Source organism: Mobula birostris, chromosome 9 (genome assembly GCF_030028105.1).
Source record: "Mobula birostris isolate sMobBir1 chromosome 9, sMobBir1.hap1, whole genome shotgun sequence".
Taxonomy (NCBI): domain Eukaryota; kingdom Metazoa; phylum Chordata; class Chondrichthyes; order Myliobatiformes; family Myliobatidae; genus Mobula; species Mobula birostris.
The window spans coordinates 41244103-41264253 of record NC_092378.1 but is presented as its reverse complement, the minus strand read 5'-3'; the positions used below and the strand labels follow the sequence as shown (position 1 = coordinate 41264253).

The following is a 20151-nucleotide window of genomic DNA, read 5'->3' as shown; positions in this document are numbered from 1 at the left end:
AATACCCAATCCGGTATAGATGGTAAGAATGGGCTCCATCACCTCTGCCCCTCTGATCCTCAATGCAGGTGCCCCTCAGAGGTATGTACTAAGCTCCATCCTTTACTCTCTGTATACCCATGACGAATATGCCACCCACAGCTCTAATCTGGTAATTAAATTTACAGATGACACTACACTGATTGGCCTAATCTCAAATAATAATGAGGCAGCCTACAGAGAAGAAGTTATCACCCTTTGTTGCAAAAACAAAGGAGCTGGTTGTGGACAACAGGAGGAATGGAGGCAAGCAACAATGAATCTAGGGTTGAAAGAGTGAACAGCTTTAAATTCTTCTACATATGCATCACCAAGGATCTCACATGGTCTGTACATACCGGCTGTGTGGTGAAAAAGGCACAAGACCGCCTCTTTGACCTCAGACGGTTGAAGAAGTTTGGTATGGGCCCCCAAATCCTAAGAACTTTCTACGGGGGCACAGTTGAGAGCATCCTGACTGGCTGCATCACTGCCTGGTACGGGAACTGTACTTCCCTCAATCACAGGACTCTGCAGAGAGTGGTGCGGACAGCCCAGCACATCTGTGGATGTGAACTTCTGACTATCAGGACATTTACAAAGACAGTTGTGTAGAACGGGCCCGAAGGATCATTGGGGTCCCGAGTCACCCCAACCACAAACTGTTTCAGCTGTTACCATCCGGGAAACAGTACTGCAGCATAAAAGCCAGGCTCTGGGACAGCTTCTTTCACCAGGTCATCAGACTGCTTAATTCATGCTGACACGACAGTATTTCTTTGTTATATTGACTATCCTGTTGTTCATAATATTTATTATAAATTACTATAAATTGCACATAGCACATTTAGATGGAGATGTAATGTAAAGATTTTTACTCCTCGTGTATACAAAGGATGTAAGTAATAAAGTCAAGTCAATTCAATTCAAGCTGATCCCCTAGTAGGCTCAACAACAAACTGCTCTAAAAAGCCATCTTGTAGGCATTCAATAAACTCACTTTCTTGAGATCCATTACCAACATGATTTTCCCAAATGACCTGCATGTTAAAATCTCCCACGATCATCATAACATTGACTTTTTGACACAGCTTTTCTATTTCCTGTTCAAATCTGTAGTCCATATCCCAGCTACTGTTGGGAGGAGGCTTGTATATAACTGCCATCAGCCTCCTTTTACCCTTACAGTTTCTTAACCCAACCCACAAGGATTCAACATCTTACGGTCCTATGTCACATCTTTCTACTGGTTTGATGCCATTCTTTTCCAGCAGAGTCACACCACCCCCTCTGCCTACCTTCCTATCCCTCCAATATAATGTGTAACCTTGGATATTCAGCTCCCAACTACAACCATCCTTTACCCATGACTCAGTGTTGGCTACAACATCATACCTGACAATCTGTTATCCTGCGACAAGATCATCCACCTTATTACTTACACTCTGTGCATCGACACATAAAGTACTAATAGCAGGAATTAATATACTAATATTAGGAACTAATCCACAATTTTACAATACTGTAGTAGAATTTTTTGTGTTCTAATGTGTTTCCTATTTCATTTTAATGCACACTTTATTCCTCAGTAACACAGTAGTTTGTCTTTATTACGCTTTTTAACTGTTTCCTTGAAACTTCGGCTAAATGGAACAGCTGCTTAATTGGGCCAAAATCCCCTGGTCCCGATGTGTCCCAATTAACTAGAACCCACTTTATTTGATTAACTAGCTAGTAATTAGAATTAGTTGTTTTTCGATACCATGTTATGTGGAGATCTCCACAGCCGCAGTAATAACTTCCAGTTCTCATTAGGATCACTGACAAAGATTAACATCTATTGCAAACCAGAAGGTAGTAGAATATTAAACATAAAAGATTCTACAGTTGCTGGCAATCCGGAGCAATGCAGACAAAATGCTGGAGGAACTCAGCAGGTCAGTCAGTATCTATAGAGAGGAATAAACAGTAAATGTTTTGGGCTGAGATCATGAAGCATGATAGTAGAATATTGATAATGCAATTGCAGAATTTTTGCTGAACATGATTGACATGGTTTTATTTTTCCAGTACATGAAATTAAACATACAAATAGATAGGATTAGAGGAATGCTTTGCCAAAGGTTACCTTTCAAAGTATTTGGAGTGTGTCAATCTCAGTGAGAAAATCTGAAAGAACAGTCTCTGGAGAGGGTAGATGGAGTTGATGCCAATCCATTGAGGGAGGGTGACAGCGTTCTGTTGACTGGAATTTAGGATTGCAGCCAAGGAGTTGCGGCCTATCTGTTGCAGGAATGAAAGTGCTTCTCTGCTGAATTACAGCAAATACCATTCAATGAAGAAAAATTACAGGAAAGCTTTATAATGCAATATCTGAGTGTTTGGAAATCCTGATGATTGATGCACTGTTTCCACGTTCCTTATGAATTTAACAATTACTTAAATTAACATTTTTATAAACTCACTGGGACCCTATTTCCGGCACTTCTTATGAACTAGCAGGTGCCCCATCCCCAGGCTTCTTCTAAACTCACTGGGGCTCTGTTCCCACATTCCCTCTAAGCTCACTGGAACCCTTTATCCCTTTTAAATTCATTGGGACTCCTTAACCTGTACTCCCTTTAAACGCACCTACTTTTATTGCCAGTGTTCTTTTTAAAAATACGGGGGGGGCGGGGGTGCAATTTCCATGTTCCCTTTAAGCTCTTTGGGATTTGTTTCTTGTGAAGTTTTTAAACTTACTGATAGATTCATTATGTTACTGTGAAATGTTGGAGGGAGAAACATAAACTAAGAATGGATTGGAGTGTCACTAATATCGAGTAGTCCAGAAAGTCTGCCAGTCTGGCATTGCCAAAGCCCTGAAGAAGCTGGATTATTAGATTTTTGTAGTGGATGCTTCTCTATTTTTGGAGAGTTAGAGAGACTACTAGTTGGAAATTAAACACTAGAGGAGTAAAGTCACTCTCCAACAAGACAATCAGTGAGATGTCCATTCCGCCTTCTGTTGTTGCATCCATCATTATAAACTTTTACTTCCAACAGATTTGAGGGTGTTTTTATCTCTGCAGATCCTTTATCTCAGCACTTCGGAGAAGTTCTCAGGATGTTTGCAGGTGCTGATTTTTGTTTTGAAGTGCAAAAGTACAGAGATAACTGAGTTTGTTTGGAATAATTTTTCAATTATTATGACTAGTTTCTTGTAGAAAATTAATATTTAAAGTTGATCTGGATCATATTTCAGGCATAATTGCCTTCAATTCAAAGGTTCTCCTTAGCATGATGTGCTAATGAGGTTGTCAGATTAGTCTAACTGTATTCCCAGTGTAATGAGAAATCCGGGCAGTAATGTGAAGTTCATTAAGGTTTTCTAAACTCATGAGTTTAAAGAATTGGATGCAACTTGAATGAATAAGTAGGGCAAGAGAAATATATTGGAATTCCTTGCTGAAGAGTTTTTAATGGCAACATTTTAACCGTTTGCTTTTGCTGTTCTTATTTGTGGGCTATGGTTTGAAGCTTCATTTTAAACATGGTTATTGAAGTATCCATGATCACTGTTTCCTTGTGGATTCATTTCGCAGGCAGGAGATTCCAGATGACGATGACATTGATGCCTTGTTGCAAGATGCTTGCTGTGCTGGTGCCTCATCTGGTTGCCAGCCACATGATGCAGGGTGGTATGAAACAACTATCTGGGAACAAGGAGACCAAAGGCGGTGTCAGATCATAGTCCGCTTCGTGAAGACAAACAGGTTGCACAGGACTCCAGAACGATCCACAGTCCTGGTGGAAAGTAAGTTGATGATAGTATACAGTACTCATTGTGATGCAAACATAGAGGGGCACTGTAAACCATTAAATGGCATTTGTTTTGGTGCCAGAATTCCACTGCAGTCCGCTATGCATGCACTTCTGACTGTAATGTTTTATTGGTGTGTAAATTCAGTCCCATAACTCCCAGCTATGGGAATTGGAGTCGGCCCATATTCTGTATGATTGAAAATCTATGAACTGCTCCTGCAATATGCATATGCATGTTTTAAAGCGGGATTGAACTTGACCGTGGTGGTTTCAGGGCTGGTTAACCTTTCCTCTAATAATCGCCCTCCAGTTTGTGCATCAGGAGTTGAAAGTTGGGTGAGATACTGGCGACCTACTGATACATGTACAGCCAGAGGCAAGGGGAGGGGAGAGGGGCCAATGGATAAAAAAAAACACTCCATCATCAATTATTTATCATATCATACAACTATAGGCACTTGGTAGTTGAAGAAATGGGTTTCATTCACACCTGCCTCCATTATCCAAACTTGTTATCAGGATCAAGTCCCTTGTGACCTACCCCCTAACCCCTCTCTTAAAGCCACTGTTAGTACCGCTCCAGGATGTGTTACTGAAGAAGATTGTTTTTAATAAAAACCTGGCAATTCTGTGGTTCAAACTTCTGAGAAGTTCAAACTATACCAGAAGCCAAAGAAACAAAAGGCAGTGATCGCCCATGAGTTTACAATAATTATATATTAAATTCCATTATATTCATGGACTTTAACTAATTCTCGGCAAGAAACATTTGTACCATCTCTGTACTTTTCACATTAGTAGCTGAATTAGCATTTTACACCCTCTCCTCTCTGCTGTAGTGACTTGCGACAGTCATTGACAATATACTGTAGGGCACTGATGATTTGGAAGGATCATTTACGTATAGCGTTAGCTATTTCAGTTAAAATTAGTTTTTCTGAAAACAGCTGTTTCAGTGTAATGAAGAAAGTTAAACACATGGGAAAGCTGAGATATTATTCAGTCGGTAGTGATTATTTGGATTAACTTGCTCCCACAGATGGACTATAAACATGAGCTTTAGTAAGCACTTTATTGAGTTTTATTCAGAACTGCTTGCATTGCTAAGATTCCTGTTTTATCTTTTTCTTTTAGGGGTAACTCTGAATGAGTTGTACCACTTCTCCGAGAAGTTTGGAAATGTCATTCCCACCACGTCCAGTACTGATCACTTGATACTAAATGACCTTTCCGTTCCTTTCCTGATACAAGATGGGAAATGGCATTATGGGTAATCCTTGTTAAAACATGGCTAACCTTATCAACTTTAAATGGCTGCACCTTCCTCACTCATCAAATTAGGACCTGACCATAAGGGAATAGTAGGCTAATTTATTTTCAACACTGACATTGTGACATTTTCCTTTGATGATCTTGTATGGCCAATAAGTTATAATACTCAACTCTCTGGCAGTTGTGGAAGACAGAAATCATGTACTCTGAAAGACATTATCAGTGAAAATGTGTTTTTGTTTCATAAAACCTTTTACAATCTTTCCTCACATCCTGTAACACATCATATAGGTCAAGATCATTACACAACAGCACATTGCTTTGATGGATCAAATATGCAGTTGTAGGAGATGTTAATTAAGTTGATTCAGCTTCTCACTGACTATTACTTGGCAACTCAGGTGTGTGCTTAGTAGGACTAAATTAGATGGCCAAATGAGGATTGGCACACCAAGCAAAAACTATTGTGTAACAATGTACTTTCATGTACTTGTATGGGTGCATTCTTTAAACCATTACTATCTGAGACATTCAAATTACAAAGGAATATTTTTTAAGCTTTGTATCTATAAGTCAATTTCACACAGTCTGCTCAGCCCATATTAACTAAACAAAGTTAATATGGTTTCTGGAAATTACTATTTGTATTTAAATATGATTTATATTTCCTTGCATGGAGAATTTGATTACATTCTTAAGCTTGAAAAGAAAACAGAAACAAATTGCTTTAAGAGCTATCACCGATTCGTAAGTGACAAATAGTTTGCTGTGCATTTGACGATAAGGGCTCTTTAGTTTTTAGCTTGCTTCCTAAGAGGTGATTTTACTTTCTTCCTTCAGCTGCAAGCAATGCTCTGACCCACAACCAGTGAGTGCTCTTCAGTCCCTGACTCCCAGTGATTCATGGGAGCTAACAGCAATTGCCAAAGGTAAGCTTTACCACTCCAAGGCAGAAGGTGTAGGGATCTCATAGCAACGGAGATATAAACCACCAGTGACAGAAACCTGAAACAGAGACACTATATGCTACAACAATCAGCAGGGAGTGGGTCAAGGAGCCTTCATCAGAATGAAAAAACAAATGTGTTTTAAATTGAGAGAGGTGGAGAGGTAGAGGGAATGGTTTTGGTGGCTGACCAGTAACAAATTGCTTTAAAATCTACTATTTGGAGTCCAAAAAGGAAGTGAAGCAAAGTGAAACAGGATGGTCCAATGACATTTGTAGAGAGAACGGAGTTACCTGACATTGTACAATACTATATTACTCCCAAGAGCTTTAGTGCATCCTGTCAAAAGATAATGTGAGCTTATGCTGGCATTACCGGAGCAGTGGACAAGGGCAAAGACAGAGAGGTTAGATTGGAATTTGGGTGAAGGAGACAAAAAGCTCTGATCATGTAGCCTGAGCGTTTGGTGTCCATAATGCAGAGGAGACCACATAATGAGCACTAAATGCAGTACACCAAATAGGATGAAGTCCAAGTGAACTGCCCCTTCACCTGGAAGGGTTGTTAGGGTCTCTGACTGGTGGGAAGCGGAGAAGTCAAATGGTAAGTGAATAGGGCGTAGGAAGGAGAGTGGTTGGTGGAAATGAATGGGGGACCAGCGAGTCATGGAGGGAACAGTCCTTTCAGACAGGGAATGTGATAATATATCTGCTAATGGAATCCCACTGGAGGTGGCAGAATTTCACAGGATGGTCCATTGATTGTGGAAGCTGGTGAAATGGAATGTGAGGATAGGAGGAATCCGATCCATATTCTAGCTAGAAGGAAAGGGGACGGAAGCAAAAGTACAAAATAGAGAAGAGCCATGGTTGGGAACAAGATTGACTACTGTAAAGAGAAAACCACATTTAAGGAAAAAAGAAGACATCTTAAAGGTACTGTTGTGGAAACTCCATCAGAGCTCACACAATCTTTGGCACTTAAGCGAATACCATTTGATTTGCTTAATTTCCATTCCTGGTGCTCATATTAACTCATCTTATTAATATCTTCCATCTCCTGGGAGTGACTTCATCCCGTTCAAATCTTCACCCTGTCTTCCTTTAGTTTCCAAAATCCTTGAAGATGCTCCCAAATCCAACTTGCTCATTGCTCTAACTCCATGCCCAAACCTTGTCACTGAATGGCCCTTGATTAATCTGACAGGATCTATCCAGTAGCAGACCATCCCTCTTCATTTTTTTTACCTTTGAACAGTAATCAGCATCATTGGCTGCATCTTTCCTCTCTTTGTCCAGACTCACTTCATCTGCTTTCATTCTTATTATTTGTAACTACAAAATCATCTCACTCTATTCCCCATACCTTCGATGTTCCCTGAACACCAGGCCTTGACCAGTTACTGTATCTTGCTTGATCAAACACCTCTTTCCCTGTTCCATCTTCTACCATGTTTGATATGACCAGCATCCACTTCCATGGAAACAGAAGGTTTATCCCACTGATACTGGGAGGTCTGAAAATTGTGGGACTAATTTTCTGCCAAGGTCTCCGTGGATCTACCAAGCAGGGCCAGTAGCATTCTATTCCGCTCAGCAGAGCAGCAGCCATGTGAAATCTGTGCTACGCCAATGGTCCCTTGTACAATGAGGCAGTGTCGGCACTAAGGCCGGAAGGTCTCTCACTCTCCAGGCTTTAGTTAACCTGGCTGACGTAGAATCAAAAAAATCATTTGTCAGGTGGAAAGTAAATAAAGACTTATTTGTTTTTATTAAGGCTGCTTAAATAATCTTCATTGTTTTAAAGTGTATGTACCTCAGTCTTTCAATTACTAAATGTCTAGCACTAAGAGTGCAGATGTGTCAGTCCAGCCGAAAGCTCTGAGGTTTATGTAACCAAATCACAAACAAGAGAAAATTTGCAGATGCTGGAAATCCAAGCAACACACACAAAATGCTGGAGGATCTCAGCAGGCCAGGCAGCACCTATGGAAAAGAGTCAACGTTTTGGACTGAGACCCTTCATCAGGTCCTGATGGAGGTTTATGGTAATGCTGATTGCATAACAATAAGGTGAAGATTGTGGTGGTTGGGTGTGAGCCCTAATTGATAAATATTAACAAACTATCTCCTCTCTATGAAATAGGATATCAGTCCTAAATCACAGGTAGGAGATAGTTTGTGCTGAAGTTGAGTACTATGTGTGGCTGGACATGAGATGGAGGAAGCATCTACTAACCTTTTCTAATTAAATGAGGTAATTGAAGTTTTTTTTGCTACTGCATTCAGAAGCTTGGGGTTAGATGCCGATCATCGAACTCCAACGTTATTTGCTCTTGTTGCCTTTTGAGCAAGTCTTCCATTTAGCACTCATTGAGACCCTGAAGAATGTGTATCCTGCTCTCACTCTGAAGCCTCTCTTCCCAGGGCAAGTTCCCTTCCTGCGCAATCATTTTGGCACCTGCCATTATGAGCTGCAGATGACTTTTAGAGAGCGTAGGATTGCATTAAGCTCAGCCAGCAGGCGACAGTCTGCTAAGTGTATTTACACTATTTTACAAATCATCAGTTTTTGCCTCAGCTGAACTGAGATCACTGAACCGGGAGAGACAATCACCTCACTATGAAGATGTGATTTCATTCTGTTAACAGGAATCAAAAGAATACATATTATAATAAATAGTTAATAACACCTGCTGGCAGAAGTTAATGCAATCCTATGTTTGGGCAGTTTGAATGGTTTTACTACACAGTGGGAGACCATTCAGTCCAACCTGTCTTTGCTAGGTCATTGCTACCCTTCTCCTGGATTTTGTTTGTTCTTCCAGTTGAGATTGAAGTAACTTCATGCAAACCATTCCAGATTATAGTGAGGTGGGTGCATCAGGGTTCCTGGTCACACACCCAAACTCAAGCAGAATCTGGTCCGTATTAACATGCAGTCTTTGCATCAGTTTTAGGCATCCAAAGGCTGCATTATGTTTTCGTCTTGAAGTTTACACTTGATGATGGAACGGGATCACTCGATGCATTTTTGTGGGATGAAGCGGTAAGTCAGTCTTTGATTTTTCTTGTTAATGAATTACTGACTTCAGCTTGCTTCTAAAGACTTGCTTGAAAATCCCACTTCTTTTAAGTTTTAGATAAACTACAAGTACTAACTGTAGACCTGTCGAGTAATTTGCCAAACCATGGCTCAGAGACATCAGATGGGAAGTTAAGTGCTGCCAGCAGGTCTGTGGGGAAGGGAACTGAATACGTGTGATGTTCGGAGGTCATCGCCCACCCAATCACTAATCAGGTCTGGATCTGTGTGACTGGTGACTCAGGGAGTGCAGTGAGGTCCATTGCACTTCAGAGAGTGACGGTCAGTGATGTGTGATGTAGTCCACAACTACTAGATGTAGTATCATAAATACTGGTTAGCAGCCTGGTTGCAGGCATCCATCCAAAAATGGGTCAGGGTCAGCCACTTCGTAAAAAAACAAATGAAGGTCAAGTGAGAAGTTATTGGTGAGCAGGAATTCACATGTGGATTATGCTACCTACCTCCCTTTAACAGTAACTTTAGGAATAGCTACTGTGGCCAGACAGGATTTTGGGATACTGAATAAGTATCAGGCTTGAACATGTCTGAATAGATTTGCGGTATGGGTCTTTGATGTACACAAACTTTACAGAGACCATTTCACACCTCACACCTCTATTTAAAATTAGACCACCACTCTGGGAAGCAGCAGCCACATTTCGTGTTGCAAGTACGATCCTATTGGTCATGTGAAAGAAACTGTGAGATCCATAAAATCCAGATACCTTAGCATTGACCCAACGGGAGAGGTGCATGACCTATATTTTGTTCCCAAAGACAGTGGGCAACACTCAACAGCATTCTCTTCATTGCCTCTACATACTTGAAATAAAATATCAACCAGGACTTTACCCAGTATCCTGGCCTGTGGGCCAAATAACGTTCAAGGTAGTTTTAACTCCTCTAACCTAGAAATAAAGATCAGCACTTGTCTTTTCTTATGACCAAACCAATCTGTGGCACACTGAGTGCTTGGTGTACTTGAACTCCAAATCCCTTTGTTCCTCTACCCAACCTAGACTTACACCTTCCAAGTAATAAATGACCTTTTCTGACCAACAGGTGCCGCCTTGTTTTTGAACCTTCTGCAGTAACTATTTGCCCATTCAATGAGTTGTTAATATCCATGCTGATTTGCAGAGATTCTAAGGACATGGCCAAGGTACACCATCTGGGGCAGGTGTTTTCCAACTGCTCTGGAGAGCTGATCTAGCCCGTTTGGGCTGAAAGGCCTCTTTCTACATTGGGAGAAAAAAAAAGTGGCAAGAAAAATTTCCCAGATATTCCACCACTTCTGGAATTCATTCTCTGTGAATCTAAGCGTGTCAGGGAATGAGACAAAAGTAATTGCCTTCAGGGTGTTGCTTTATAACTAAAATATATTTTCATCAAACCTCCCTATCCCATTCCTCTCCAGGTTAGTTATTCCAATATGCACTATGATGTGTGGATTTGTTCTCTCCTTTTCAAGGTTCCTGGGACATCCTCCATTGTTTATTCCAACATGGGCCAGTGTTTCTCCTCCCCCTCCATGTTCTTCTCTGGGAGACATCCATTACCCTACCTCCTGAACAAGGCACTTTTCAGGATTGTTGCCTCTAGAGACAGTGACTGTGCCCTAGGTATAGAATCCTCTTTAACTGCTATATGGGTAGCTCCCGCCACTGTTACCGAACTCAGCGTACTTCCTGGATAACCTTCCACGTCACAGTACATAATTGGTCTTGTGGCTGATCACCCTGTAGTCCATCTCTTTGTGCTCCTCAGATAATGAATAAGTACTGTCTGTAGAATAGGCAGAGTGTCACCACGTAAATCTCTGCAGCCTGTTTCCCTAACAGTAGCGCCTTATCCTCCTGAATCTGATTTAATATTCATCTGTAGCTGTATTCTCAGTAATTCTATCCAGAATTTCTTCTCCTATCCTGATGTGGCTCAATAACTGAGGTAGAGGGCTCAAGGTTGAGATGTTTCCCGATGATGTGTTTGTTCAAGATAGTTTTATTCACTCTCCCACATTCTCTACTACAAAACTGCAACCTGCCCTGCCATTATCTTAGACCAGCGTAATTCGACTTATTAAAATCTTATTTCAACAACTATTCGAACTTACTTAAAGTAGTTTAACATGTTAACAAGTCCTTTAATCGTTGGGTGGCGGGGTGGAGATGCGCCTCTACCAAAGGAGGTGTAAGGTGCTCCTTCCCTCCGCTAGCTAGCAGGTCACCCTTGGGGAAAGTGTAGCACCTTTTACCCCACCCCCACCAGTCAGGTCACATGAAGCCATGAGAGCAGCTGATGAATGGCTGTGATAGCAGCTGGTGCATATCTCAAGGCCTGATGCCAGGCAGACAGTCTTTGAAGAGTATCGATGGCTAGCATCACCCATCTTGTAAGAAGGCAATGGCAAACAGCTTCAGTAGAAGAATTTGCCAAGAACAATCATGATCAAAGACTGTGGTCACCCATGTCATACGTCACAGCACATAATGATAATGATGAATGTTCACTATTCAACCACCTCGTATAGTTAAAATTGTTTTTTGTTCTTCCACTTTGCCTAATTTATTCATGACCAAAACTCTTGAGTTTCACAATGTATGGAAGCATTATTTCAGGAAACTAAGCTGCAAGCTCCATGTTCAGTGTACTAACAACTCCACCCCCCCCCCGTAGTTATCCAGCAAAAAACTCTAAACACGTCATCCCCACTAACAGTTCCTATTAACTTACAACTGACACAGGCAAGCAGAAACTTTACTATTGTGAAAGAAACCAGTGATTAAGTCAAAAGTTAAATGATAAACATTGACTACTAAACTTAAGTAAGTGCCATACCTAAAACTCTTAAAATAGCTGTACTCATTAAAACCTGTAGAAGTATTTTGTGGGACAGGACTCTCTGTTACTTCCATCATCAGCAAGTGGATCAGAGGGAGATGCAAAGCACTAATCCACTTAAGACTAGCAAATGAAGCTGTAAATTATGAATCTTCAGCACTATATTGCCTGTAATCATCTGTTACTCATTCATTATTTACAAATGAAGTAGGATAATTTTTTTTAAAATCACAGATGCACAGCCGGTTACTGGTCTGGCATCATCAAGCTTCACTCTAACTGAACTGGAATAAGAGTGAACAGTCTGTCATGAGAATACTACACAAAAGGAAATGCTTGTGAAATGCAGCACATTCAATTGGTGATTTTCCATTGAAGTCATGTTGACTATTTCAAGTTTAGAAGTGAAATACTTCCAAAGAAGCTAACCTATATCATTTGCAAAGAGGGCCAGAAGTCCCTTCTTTGTTGGAGTGTTTTTGAAGGGGAATGTGGACAATATGGTGGTTGTCCATTACGTCCAACGGTGACAGGAATTCTGTGCGGGAGAGATTTTAAAGTGGAGAAGCCGTTGCACTGGGGCAGTTCCACTCTCTTGACCTTGGAAGTCCAGGTCCAGTGGTACGAACAAGTCAAGTCAAGTCGCTTTTTATTGTCATTTCGACCATAAACTGCTGGTACAGTACACAGTAAAAACAAAACAACGTTCCTCCAGGACCATGGTACTACATGAAACAGCACAAAACTACACTAGACTACCTGAAACAAGACAAAACTACACTAGACTAAGTGAGACAACACAAGGCTACACGATACTACGTAAGACAACACAAAAACTACACTAGACTACAGACCTACACAAGACTACATAAAGTGCACAAAACACAGTGCAGGGCAGTACAATAAATAATAAACAAGACAATAGGCACAGTAGAGGACAGATTACAATATAATAATAAATGATGTAGATGTCAGTCTAGTCTCTGGGTATTGAGGAGTCTGATGGCTTGCAGGAAGAAACTGTTGCACAGTCTGGTCATGACAGCCCGAATGCTTCGGTACCTTTTGCCAGATGGCAGGAGGGAGAAGAGTTTGTATGAGGGGTGCGTGGGGTCCTTCACAATACTGTTGGCTTTACTGGTGCAGCGTGTAGTGTAAATGTCTGTAATTGCAGGAAGAGAGACCCTGATGATCTTCTCAGCTGACCTCACTATCCGCTGCAGGGTCTTGCGATCCAAGACGGTGCAATTTCCAAACCAGGCAGTGATGCAGCTGCTCAGGATGCTCTCAATACAACCTCTGTAGAATGTGGTGAGGGTGAGGATGGGGGGTGGGAGATGGACTTTTCTCGGCCTTCGCAGAAAGTAGAGACACTGCTGTGCTTTCTTGGCTATGGAGCTAGTGTTGCGGGACCAGGTGAGATTCTCCACCATGTGAACATCAAGAAATTTAGTGCTCTTAACGATCTCTACAGAGGAGTCATCAATGTTCAGCGGAGAGTGGTCGCTCCATGCTCTCCTGAAGTCAACAAACATCTCTTTTGTTCACATTCAGAGACAGGTTGTTGGCTCTGCACCAGTCCGTTAGCTGCTGCACCTCCTCTCTGTATGCTGACTCGTCGTTCTTGCTGATGAGACCCACCACGGTCGTGTCATCGGCGAACTTGATGATGTGGTTCGAGCTGTGTGTTGCTGCACAGTCGTGGGTCAGCAGAGTGAACAGCAGTGGACTGAGCACACAGCCCTGGGGGGCCCCCGTGCTCAACGTGATGGTGTTGGAGATGCTGCTCCCAATCCAGACTGACTGAGACAAGCATCACAACTTGGGGTCTTCTAGTTTGTGGACAATATAGAGCAGTGGTTCCCAATCACCGGGCCGCGAGGAAACGATATGATTTGGCGATATGAAATGATATGAGTCATCTACACCTTTCCTCATTCCCTGTCACACCCACTGTTGAACTTGAACACCACCACCCGCCCCCCTGTCGGCCGGTCCACAAGAACATCGTCAATATTAATCCGGTCCGAGGTGCAAAAAAGGTTGGGAACCCCTGATATAGAGAAGAGGCAATTGATTAGAGAATAAAAGTAGGAAGATTTACTATTAATTGATCCATTAGTGGTGGAGCACCTTTCTGTTGTTAGAAACATTTCCAAGTATATTTATAAGAATGAATATAATATTTATATTTATTTGACTTGAAGTTAGCAGGCTCACGTTTATGTTTTGTGTTGACCTGCTGTATTCTCAGTAATTTGTGAACACACACCCAGGTCACTGTAATTCTGCAGCTCCGTGGGATCTTGACATCTTCCAATACTCATATAACAGCAAGGTGGAAGCTGTCCTTCAGCCTACTAGTACGTGCTTTCTTGATTTACACTTTTTCCATTTACACTGGGCTTCTCTAAGCTCCTGAAGCATGGTCTTGAGGTTCTCGGTGATATTCTTAGTGCTCTTTCTCCAATTTAAGCATTCGTGGACCAAAGTTTCCAAAGAGTGTTTTTCACTTCTTCATAAGACCATATGATTATAAGACACAATGTATGATCACTCTCATTAGCTTAACCAAGTTCCTCAAAAATTTGATAAAATTGATTTATCTTCCTGTGTAAAAAAAAAAACATTCCTATGCTTCCTAGTGATTTCAACAGCTGGTTTTAAGTTTTTCAACCCAGACCATGCTCCCTGGCTGCAGTGATTACTGATTCCACTATTCCCTGTGAGTTGATCCAAAGTAATAAATGTCAGCACCAAACATCTGTGGCTTCAGTGTGTACTTTGACTCATTAAAGAACCTGATTTGCTCAGAACAGCATCAGAAAGGACGTTGTATTTTTTTAAGGTCCAGTGTGGTTGATAATTAAGCTGAGGACTCAGCAGGTAATAGGAGTCCAATTAAATGTGCCTCATTTGTGCTTGCAGGAACGATTCTTTGGGATTCCCGCAGCTGACATTGTGATCAGTGAAGTACTTCAGGAAAAGCTAACAAGGATAATGAGCGTGTTGTGTCCTCCAAAGTCAGATCCAGGTAACGGGGCTATAGAGTGTGCACATATTAATTAATCTCCACACTGGAGTTGGTGGGGGGGGGGGGGGGAGGGAGAATTCCTGGCAGAATCCAATCAAATTTATATTTTTTCTTGTGCACATGCATACACACAAACTTTCAGATAAGATACAGCATTTTAGCACAATACAAACTAAGCATAATTCCCGTGCTTCAATACAAATTGTAGCTGAGTGACTGTGCACTCCACATTCTAATCATTACCAATTCACCCGTGGACAAAGCCATCAACTTCAGGGATTGTGAAGGAACATTACAACTTTCCTGAGAGGATCCAGCTGCAGGAAGTAAACCTGTTGAATTGTAGCAGCCTTGCACTTCATGTCATTTGGAAATTAGCATGTCTGAATCCTTTGTTGTCAGAAAAGTAATAATAGGATTGGTCAGAGTCCACATTGGATATTTAAGATTTCCCATAGATGTTTGTCAGATCTCTTTAAATTTTTTTTTGAAATTCTAACTTAAGGAATAGATAAGGGAGAGGTAGTTTTATGATGAGCATTTAGAAAAGCCTTTGATAAAGTGCCACTCAAGAGATGATTAAAGAAATTAAAGCACATGATAATGGTGGAAATCTACAGAGGATTGGTTAACAGAGAAAATGGTTAACAAGTTACTTTCAGTTTAGGAGACTGATTACCGGAGTGGGAGACTGGGATCGTTGCAAGGCTCCAGCTGTTCACACTCTATATTGATGATTTGAAGATTTGGTTGAGGGAACCATAGTGCAGTGCATCCAAATTTGCAATTGATAGAAAGCTTGGTGGCTTTGTGGGACAATAAAAGGAAGCAAAGAGATTTCAGCAGAGACAGAGTGTGTGAGACAGCAAGGATATGGCTAACGGAATACAGTGTGGAAAAATACGAAAAATAAAAAAATAGAGTGCCACGGTATTGTAGTGGTTAGTACAACGTTATTACAGCTCAGAGTTTGGAGTTCAATTCCAGTGCCATCTGTAAGGAGATTGTATGTCCTCTCTGTGAACACGTGGGCTTCCTCTGAATGTTCTGGTTTCCTCCCACAGTCCAAAGACATACCGGTTAGTAGGTTAATTAATAATTGTAAATTGTTCTGTAATTAGGCTAGGGTTAAATATGTGGGTTGGGCTGGAAACAGCCCGTTCCGTACTGTATTTTTAGTTAATTAAAAGGTGTTGGTGTTCAGAAACATCTGGATATCCTTGTAAACTGTAGCCCCCCCAGCCAATCTCAGGGTCGCTCGGCTTGCTGTCGTCTAGGGAAACAGCCCTCGGCCCCACCAAACTGGGTCATTAGTTTGTGTGGATGCTGTGTGATGTACCCCACCCCGTCCAAATAACAGACAATACACCAGATACAATTAAGTGACTTACAGTTTATAGGTATTACTGGAACTATATAATTAATAGAGAATAAAATATAAAAGGAAAATAAAAGGCGCCACACTTATCAAAGTTCAATCACTTCGTGCACAAACAGTTGGAGCTCAGGACCCTTCTTCTTCAGCCTGCGAACCCCTCGGACCACCTCGACCGGCCACCTGGGACCAACAACGGTGGTCGACCAGACGTTCCACACAAGTCTGTCTCTGTCTCCTCTCCTCACCCTGGACCTCGACTCCTGCTCGGGGTCCGACCCCGTTAGCGGACTCACAGCACCTGGTCCATCCTCTGTCTCTCTCTCCCGCCTTCTGCCCCAAAACCCCACACATACAATATCTTACAGACACACCAAAAGCATAACAACTATCCCAATTGGTTCGTAACACCTTCTTATCAGTAACGTGATCCAAACAAACTGCTAGCGGGAGGATTTTCTCAGCAATTAACATAACAAAGAAGCCATTTTAATTAGACTATGCAGTGACATATAAAAAAAAGAAACCCCTTACAAAACAAATTACTGAAGATGCAGCTGAACAAGCAAACAGGAAGGTACACCTTCTGGGCCTTTATTTCAATAGTGGAAACTTTCTTGCTCTAATTAGGCCCATGGTGTGACCATAACTAGCATATCTTGTGCAGATTTGATCTCCCTCCCTGAGAAAGGACACACAAAAAAATAAAACTGCAGGTGCTGGAATCAGAAACAAAAGCAAAAATGCTGGAAGATCTCAGCCAGTCAAGCAACATCTGTGGAAAGAGAAACCAGTCAACATTTTAATTCAGCATCCCTTTCTCAGACTAGCTTCTCATTCCACAGAATGGGAATGCTTGTCTGACTGAGTTCTTCCGGCATTTCCATTTTTGATAAGGAAGAATTTGATTGCTATGCACAACATGGAGAGAAGGTTCACAAGATTGTCTCCAGAGTTGGCAGTTGTGTCCTATGCTTGTACGCTCTTAACCTTAGAGAGTGCAGGCTTGGAATAAACTCTCCTGCACAGTCTTCCCTTCTCCCATAAGCTTTCCCACTCTCCCATACTCTCTCTCTCCTCCCACAGACCTGCATCCTCTCCTGCCCTCCCCACACTCCCAGTCTTCCCTTCGCCTTCCTTCACACAAACTGATTTTCTCCTCTCGTGCTCTCCCGTTGCTTCATTCTTCCACTTTAACAATTCTGTCACCTCCCCTTCTCTTGCCCCCTTGCCCACTCTCTCTTCATTACTTCTATTAAAAAATAAATGCTCCAAGTAATTAATTAATTGTAATGTTTTTTTTAAAATTGCCCTTCCTGATAAATGTCAGTCAGACCATATTACCAAATCAATGCTAAGCATGCTGACATCTTTGTTACCTGTATACCTGCAGAAAGCTCTCCATGGCTGGAATGCTGCCTCAAATCCTATTATGTTGGGGAAGGCTTGGAGGAGAAGACGTGCTATCAAGTGTTCGATACCACATTTGCAGGATTTGAAGAGAGCTAACATTTCATGAACACATCCTGAACCAACTTTACCGAGAGTGAGCCCTAAAGACATCTTTATCCTTCATCAGTTAGGGGCGGTTACTATCCCTTTCACGTTTCTGTACATTATTTCCTTAACTAGGATAATGGATGAACATCAAACCATTATAATCTGTAAGGATGTAGACTGGAATACTCTGAAGTTATAGTATCTTCCCAGCTCTGCCGATGTATTTCCTTATAGTAACACACAGAAAATGCTGGAGCAACTCAGCAGGCCAGGCAGCATCTATGATAGCTAAGTACCAGAGATACCACCAGCATATTGTGTGTGTTGCTTGGATTTCCAGCATCTGCTGATTTTCTTTTGTTTGTGATACTGTATTTTCTTATGGTTGAGTTTCTCTCCGCTTAAGTGCATGATTGTCCGCTGCCAAGTATCAATAAGAATGGATTCTTTTTATAGAACTACTGAAGACAGACAGATTATGAAAAAAACCATGGTTCATCATAAAGCTTAGCTTCACTGCCAAACTTTTTAAACATAAGTCGTTGCTGGCTAGCTCAGTAACTACATGTTCACTTTAGACAATTATTGCTCAGTTTCTCACTAATCATAAAACAGTAATGTTTATTCCTGAAAGTTGTTTTAAACTTTCTCCCTCAGCACCTGTATTATCTCTTGTAGCTGTCATTTAGGGATTTGTTCTGGATTGTTCACTTTATAAGGATTGTTTTATGCTCCTTTATGACGCACACAATTGTATTTTAATACGGTTACCCACCCACTGGCTTTATCCTTCACTAGTTCTCTTCATGCTTAAAAGACACTGCACATTTCATGCAGCCCATATTCAGTCGAATTGTGGAATCTGAAGCACCTTCCTGCAAATTTGTTAAGCAAATTTGTAAGATGTTTGAGTTCTTTAGAAGTTGGGATACCTTGCAATATTGGTGAACTGTAGTAACTTCAGATGACTTCATGACATGTCCAGTATATAGATATGGATGTATATAAAAGTTTCATAGCCTGAAATTGAATTTCACAGTTTGTTTTGCTACATAGCATTGAATTTCAGATTTTGTTTCTTTTTTTAATCTATTTTAAAAGCCTTGAAATGGACTGAAAAGGAATTTAAACCATGAAATTACATCCAGAGGAGTGCAGTTTCCAATATAACTGTAATCGATGGAGCAGCACAGGTGTCACCCCACTGGGCAACAAAGACCAAAACCAGTAAAATACACAGTTTGCAGCTGATCGGCCACCAGGGGGCAGGTGACTGCACTCATTGCATAGAGAGATGTAATTTAGTAGCAGTTTGTTGCTCTCTTTGGGGCAGTACAGTAATACTTCCTCCGAGCAGCTCACTCCAGCCTGGTAATTATATTGGAGAAATTATTCATTGGAATGTAGAAGAATAAGAATCTTATAGAGGTGTATAAAATCATGAGGGACCTAGATAGGGTGAATGCACACAATCTTTTTCCCAAAGTTGGAAAATCAAGAACTCAAGGATATAGTTAAGTGAGAGGGGGAAGAACTAATGAGAATGTGAGAGGCAACATTTACACCAGAAGGTGTGAATATATGGAATATATGCCAGAGGTAGTGGTTAAGGCAGGTACATCAACAACATCTAATAAACATTTGGATAGGTGCATGGATAGGAAAGGAGGGATACGGGCCAAACACAGACAAATGGGACTAGCCTAGATAGGAATCTTGGTTCACCTAGACCAATTAGGCCAAGGAGTTGTTTCCATGCTGTATGACTCTTTACCTCTCTAAATCCTAACCCAATGGACACTGAGGCATCCATGCAAACTGCACAGAAATACTACTGGCATAAAAGGGAGGGAGTGGGAAGCTTACAAAAAGAATAAAGCTGCAACACCATCAGAGATGCAAGCAATAAATTAAAATCTGACAGCTATAAAGAGAGGAAGCAAGTGTGATGTACACGCAGAGAACATGACACAAAAATAGCTCTGTAAGGCATAGGTGCAGAATTAGGCTGTTCGGCCCATCAAGTCTGCTGCGCCATTTCATCATGGGTCAGATGCTTCAGTGGATTCACCTGCCTGAAGGATGCTCTCGCGTCAGTCTCAGAGACAGAAATCATAGTGTCATCGGGTCTCAGGGAGTTTGTAAAGGTGCCTCCATCTTCAGGAGTGAACTGGTATAATTGTGTGCCATGGTAGCTTGTGGTTAATGCAACATTATGATGTCACCACGTCCTATGTGAGCGCTTCACTTAAAAAAAATTAAGTAGAAAAGTA

At 41.4% G+C, this 20151-nt stretch overlaps 1 protein-coding gene across 3 annotated transcripts in view; it reads left to right on the top strand.

The window, feature by feature from the left end:
• Positions 1–20151, top strand: part of pot1 (protection of telomeres 1 homolog) — a 349938-nt gene extending 329787 nt beyond the window's left edge. For 2 of the 3 annotated variants that reach the window (XM_072267896.1, XM_072267897.1), the window contains 7 exons: positions 3603–3814; positions 4957–5092; positions 5935–6023; positions 7966–8088; positions 8995–9089; positions 14898–15003; positions 17772–20151. In XM_072267896.1, the coding sequence (XP_072123997.1) occupies positions 3603–3814; positions 4957–5092; positions 5935–6023; positions 7966–8088; positions 8995–9089; positions 14898–15003; positions 17772–17887 (877 nt within the window). In that variant the 3' untranslated portion in view covers positions 17888–20151. The remainder of the gene's footprint in view (positions 1–3602; positions 3815–4956; positions 5093–5934; positions 6024–7965; positions 8089–8994; positions 9090–14897; positions 15004–17771) is intronic. The other variant, XM_072267898.1, reaches the window with a different exon arrangement.